The following is a 6,378-nucleotide window of genomic DNA, read 5'->3' on the forward strand; positions in this document are numbered from 1 at the left end:
TACAACTATAGTTTAAAAATTAATAAACCCTACCATAACCATAGAAAATTATTATTGTAAAATAAATTTGTCTAAAAAAATTAAAAGAAGGGCAACTAGGAGTGATGAGTGGATTAACAAATGGAGATATATTGCAGGGAAAGAGAGAAGAAATAAGGTAACAAATGAGTAAGGTATGGTAAAATTACGACATATAGTAAGGGACAATTTGAGGTTTTGATTTAGACAAAAAAATAAAGAAAAGAGGAATAGGAGTTAGAGATATAAGAGATTCATCTAAAATTATCAGGAATTGAGCATGGAGAAAAAGAGAGCAGTGAGAGCAGTCTAAGAACAATACAAGGCAATAACAACAACCATCTTTCTCTACAAAATATTAAATAAAAAATAATAGAAAAACCAAAAAAATTATAGGGAAAGAAAAGATAACGAAAGGGATCCCGAAGAAAAAAAGAATGGAGACCAACCATTGTTCTTGGATTATGTGTAATTAAATTCGAACTAGACCGGTCACTGTTTGAATTGCGAAGCGGCTAATGCTTTAGTCTGAGTTAATATCAGAACTCAGTAGGAAAAGACTCAATCAAAATCCCATTTAAACCAAAATTAGTAAAACTGGGTTTTCACTCGTTTGAATTTTTTTTTTTTGGATAAGTCATTTAACACCTATACTACCATCTTTTGCTCATCTTCCAATTCTAGATGTAGAATAAAATAATTTCTTTTTATGAATAGCAACACTTCAATATCTTCAACACAAAGATTATATATTATTACCTAGGGGTATTTTAGTTAAAAAGAAAATGACATATTTTTCTCTCACATAAATAACTATAATTCTATTGATGTGAGTAATGTAGGGTGATAAAGTGTAATTATCCAAAAATAGATGCTAATAAAGATAAAAGAGGTAATGTAGGGGTATGGGTATTTCAATTAAAAAGAAAATGATATCTCTTTTTCTCACATAAATAACTATAATCTTGTTGATGTGATTCATGTAGGGTGATAAAGTGTAATTACCCAAAAATGAATGCTACTATATAAAAAAAAAAGATATAATTAAGGAAAAAATTTCAGGAACCTCCCTGAGATTTTTTATAATATCACTTGATACTCCTAAACTTTGAAATATATTAATAATTTTTCTTATTTTAACTTTTTTCAATCATTATTAATCTATTTCAAAATATAAGACAAAAAAGAAAAAAAAAACCTCATTTTGGATATAGAAGATAAGTCCTTTTTTTTATGTCTAAAGATCTTGTGGTCTAAAGATCTACATGACAACTTTTATAAGTAAAGGCTACTTTTCATATTTGATTGTGGAGACTTATTTTTTATCTGTACAAATACTCTACAGTACCTCCCATATTTCATATATTGAATGAATCATCAATTCCTATTTTTTTAGTACGACAAAGTATATTAGCAAAGAGCACATGCAAAAAGTGTTTTTAAGGTACAAATAAACTTCTAAATTTGAATTATTTATTCATATCGATAGCATGAAAAACTAAACAAATGCAAAACGCTTAAAATCATATTTGAAACTTATTTGAAGTACTGATTAATTAAATCTTTTAGAATTTAATTAATAAGTTTAGAATCTTATTAATAAGTTATTCTCTTCATTTTAAATCTTTCAGAATTTTTAATTTGGCATGAAACCTATTATTGGGATCATAAACCTCATAACAACTTATTAATTATTTTCATCAATGAATTGTATTAGCGAATTTTTTGAAAAGTTAAAGGATTATATAAGTTTGCTATGACAACAAAAGAAGCACAAGAAAAGAAAATAATGGAACGAAATTATGTTCTATCTCACCACCAAATCAAATTTAATCTCGTTCATCAACATGGATTGACACTGCTACAAAAAGTTTAAAATTATAGGGAGCTCAGGTTGATTTTTTCAAAGTTCATAAATGCCGAGTGATACTATCAAGAACCTATGGGGAGGTTTCTGCAATTATCTCTTAAAAGCCATACAACGGTGTAGTAGTACACTCCGCAACAACAGCAGTTCCTCGAAGGAAAAATAAAAAGGAAATTTCTGTCCCCTGCATATCCTACTAAAATTATCCAAAAAAATAAAATAAACATAAGTAATAAAATAAATAAAACGCCTTCTCTTTCACGGACTCTCTTCTCTCTCTCCCTCTCTCTCTCTCTTTAGCTCTCTCTCTCTCTCTCTCTGTGGAAAAAAAAAAAAAACCCCAAAAATCTTCTCTTTCTCCCCATCCAATTTCTTTTATGCGGCGCTGCTAAAAACCCTAGATCCGATCGCTTCCTTTCTCTCGGTAAAGAAATTGGAATCATTTTTCTTTTTTGGTTTTGGAATTTTATTTTAATTAATTGGGTTTTTAAAGAGGAAAAGCAGCGAAGAGTTTCTTTTTCCTTTTCTTTTTTTACTGCGCCGCAGCCATCGACGCCGCCATGGTGGGTACTTTGCCGCCGTCCCTACAGTCACAGCCCCCTGCTGCTTCATCTTCTTTGGCACCGGCGGGGGCGGCGGGAGCAGGAGGGGTGGTAGCAACGACAACTGTGGCTGCAACGTCATCTGGAGGAGGAGGAGTGGCGTTAGCTGAAGAAGAAGCTTTAAAAAGAAATACCGATTGCGTTTACTTTCTCGCTTCTCCGTTAACTTGCAAAAAGGTCTGATTTCGTTTTTTTTTTGGAATTTAAATTATTTGATTTGTTTATTTTTTTTCTGTTTAATTGTACGTGGATCTTTGTAATTGAGTTGTTTTGTGGAGTTGGGGTTTGAATTGGGTTATTTATCTGTGGATCTTGTTACTATTAGGCTAATGACTAACACTTAAAAGAAACCCTTGTCAATATTGAAATACCTTTTCAATTTCAAGATTTGGGATATTGGAATCTCCTGTTCACATTTCTGCAAATTAATGTGAATGTGTGGAGTATTCTGTGGCGTTGTTGCAGGGGTTTTACTTTCTGTGGGTTTTTCTTGCGGGCATGTAAAAGCTGGTGTGCATTGTAAATGTTGGATACTGAAGGGAATTCTGTGATTTTCCTGATTGGTGATTGATGCTGATGTAGTTTCAGTTACTTCAAGCAAAAAGATTGCGTCTTTATGTGTTTATATGCAAATATCCTGGAATTCCTGGTTAATCAATGGTTAGGAATTGAATCTCGAGAATGTGATACAGGTGGCAGCTGTCGTTTGGCGAAAAGTGTGTATCTGTCATTTGGCGAAAGTGTGTCTGTTCTTTCGTGGCTTCTGTTATTCTTATGATTGTCTTGTTTTTGTGTACATTTTCTTCTTTAGGTGGCAGCTGTCATTTGGCGAAACACACGTTTGTATCTGTTTTTTCGTGGCCACTGTTATTCTTCTGATTGTCGTTACTAGGTGGTCGTTGATTGTTTTTCTGTTACTCTTCTTTCTTGCACGTAAGACGTAACTGATAGTTTGAATTGACTTAATTGATCTTACATGATGAGACGTGGAAAAGTACATTTTTGCCTATTTGACCTTTCTGTTTTTGGTATAGTTGTTTTTTCCTGAAGTTAAGTTTAACTGAGGATCTGGTTTTCTGGGACAAGAACTCAAAAGGACGTTTTACATGTCTATTACTAAGGTTCTCATGTGTTTCTTCTTGAGGCGTTCTTTGGGGGCAAGTTCTCATTTAGGTAGATTATTAAAAGTTTAAACAATTTTTTATTTTCTTATAGTGTTCTTGGTGCTTGATGGTTGTGTGGAATAAAGAGTGGTTGAATATTCAAGGACTTGGACAAGTTTCCGTCCTTCTGATGAATTGCATTTCATTTCTTACGATATTTCTGAGTAAATTGATGACTGTTTGTGCATCTGTTGTTGACAGGGAAGTGAATGCGAGTACCGCCATAGTGACATTGCTAGGGTTAACCCAAGGGATTGCTGGTATTGGTTACATGGGAATTGCTTGAATCCAAAGTGTGGCTTCCGGCATCCTGTAAGTTTCTGCTCTTTTTGACTATATAACTGGGTGTTGTTTACAAGGTGCCTTCAAAAGACAACTTTATTGTTCATTTCTTTTTCGGCTTATTTGTTATGTATAAATATTGTGACTAGTGTGAACTTTGTATCAGTCTGGTACTAATAATGCTTCGTCTTCAGCCTCTTGATGGATTACTGGGAACACAGATGCCAAATCCTGTGGTAACTTCTGTACCTGCTAGTCAGCCAGCTACAACACCAGCAGCATCTGTCTCTTATGCATCCGGTAAACAAGGAGTGCCTTGTGTATTTTTTCAGAAAGGGATTTGTTTGAAAGGTGATTGGTGTCCATTCTTGCACGCACCCAATTCAGCCAACAACAAGCAGAGTCAAGAAGCTATCCCTGCTTCAGAACCTCCAGTATTTAAGAAGACTTTTGGCAGTCTGGAGAAGGGCACTCAGGATAAGAAAATTACTCAAACAAGTGGCCTGAAGTCTGCTGAGTTGACTACTCAGGCAAAACCAATACTTAAAGTTGAGTCTGCTCCTGCAAAGAAGGAAACTAATAACAGCAAGCGTTTACCACCATCAGGTGTTGACAATGAGCTTCGGGGATATAGGCCTGTGGATACTGCTAACAATGGAAACCGAGTCAGCTGGACCACTCATGTGCAGCAGCAGCAGCCTTTGCAAGTAAACGATCATACTACTACGTTGAATAGTAAGGATTTAGAAGAGCCGTCAAGGGAGCCTTCCCCTGGTTTTGATGTTCTGGTGGATAATGAGCTAGGAGATTCTGATTATTACCATACTGAAGATCATTTTGGAAGATCAAGGGATCACGAGGAAATGAATGAATATTATGATGGTCGCTCTGGTGATTATGGTTCATTATTAGATGCTGACCGAGATATATATCGTGATTCACGTGGTTATGATTCATATGAGCAGCTTCAGGGCCAGTATGGCTGGGAGCAGCGTAGATCCTCGTCAGAAAGGATGTCTGGGGTTTTAGCTTATCCAGAACAGAGGCGATATAGTATGGCTGATAGCCCAGATCAAATTGATGAATCGGATTTGAGACATCATTTGTCAAAGCATAGAAGAGTCAATGGCTTAAGGTCAGTCATTAATCATGACTATCCCCATGAAAGACCTGATGAGCAAGGTCACCAGGGCTCTAGAAGGGACCTGCGCCAAGATCGTGACAGACGGGATAGCTCTCTTAGCAGTCGCCTCCGAGGAAGAATAAAGATTCCTGGGGCGTCATCTTCACCAACTGATGTAAGTGATCTGCGGTCTGATAAGGAGACAGAAAGGAGAAGGGAGCGCAGTGGATTATCTCCAGGGGGATCACAGGTTCCTTCTCGGCTTCGAGACAGGATAAAGGGAAAAGTACAAGAGGATTTCAATAATGATGGAAGAAACAATAGAGGTCTGCGCATGAGAACAGACATGATAAGTGACAACAATATTGATTTTGCTGCTCCAAAAAGTCTGGCGGAGCTGAAAAGTAGCAAAAGTGCTGATGGAAGTGATCAGCAATCAATGGGAAAAAGGAAGTACTCAAAGATTGACTATCAACAGCAAGCTGGAGAGGATCTCTCATTTGAAGGGCCAAAGCCCCTAGAAGAGATTTTGAAGCGAAAAAGAAAAAGTGATTCAGTGGTATCTGGAAGTGGCATGACTTCTCAATATGCTGAAGACAACAGTCAAAGAAAAGCAGATGAAAGCTCAAAACAGGTAGTTCATTTCTCTCCATCTAAGAATGACTCCAGCCTCCCTCATAAAGAGAATGAAGAATACAAATTGGCATCTGGTGTCAAGAGTGTCTCAGAAGGTGCCCAATCAGGTGACAGTCAGTCGCTGTCCCATGGTAAAAATGGAGGAGAAGTTGAAGAAGGACTGATTGTTGATGATGCTACCAAGGTCCGAGAGCCTGAAGCATATGATCATGGTGATGAAGACTTTGATTATGAGCAGGGGGATGGGGACAATTATAACGTAGATGAAGGAGAAAATGGAGATGCTGAAGAAGAATATCTGGATGATGAGGATGGTGGTGATGATGGTGATGATGACGACTTTGCCAAAAAGATGGGTGTAATGTACTAGCACCAAAGCAACGGGAGATTTTTCGGTACTCTCTTGCTGCTGTTGGTTCATTTAATAGTGCAAAGCTTGATGAGCTTGTTTAGATTGGCTCTGAAAACAATTGGCAAATTTAGCTGCTCTACTGATTTTGTGTTTAGAAGTAGAGTAATTAAGGTTTTTTGCCCCTTTGTACCGATCAGAAGCTCTGTGTATTTAAGCTATTGACTGGATGGAAAATTTTCATCCTGCTTGTGGTCTTCAGCATCCTTAGTTTTATTATAACAATAGAGGTTCATGACTGTAACATTAGATGGTTTAATAAGAAAAAGTTTTGATGA

General features: G+C 36.5%; 1 protein-coding gene across 2 annotated transcripts; it reads left to right on the forward strand.

Moving 5' to 3' along the window:
- Positions 1 to 2,128: 2,128 nt before the first annotated feature.
- LOC113738890 (zinc finger CCCH domain-containing protein 17-like) lies at positions 2,129 to 6,378 on the forward strand. 2 transcript variants are annotated; one of them, XM_072072222.1, is made up of 4 exons: positions 2,129 to 2,309; positions 2,432 to 2,664; positions 3,852 to 3,962; positions 4,127 to 6,378. In XM_072072222.1, exons 2-4 carry the CDS (start codon positions 2,446 to 2,448, stop codon positions 6,059 to 6,061), a joined length of 2,265 nt encoding a protein of 754 aa, XP_071928323.1. In that variant the 5' UTR covers positions 2,129 to 2,309; positions 2,432 to 2,445; the 3' UTR covers positions 6,062 to 6,378. The 2 variants fall into 2 exon arrangements, with proteins under 2 accessions (XP_071928323.1, XP_071928322.1); XM_072072221.1 differs by having other exon boundaries at positions 2,129 to 2,664.

Source organism: Coffea arabica, chromosome 11e, assembly GCF_036785885.1.
Source record: "Coffea arabica cultivar ET-39 chromosome 11e, Coffea Arabica ET-39 HiFi, whole genome shotgun sequence".
Lineage (NCBI taxonomy): Eukaryota > Viridiplantae > Streptophyta > Magnoliopsida > Gentianales > Rubiaceae > Coffea > Coffea arabica.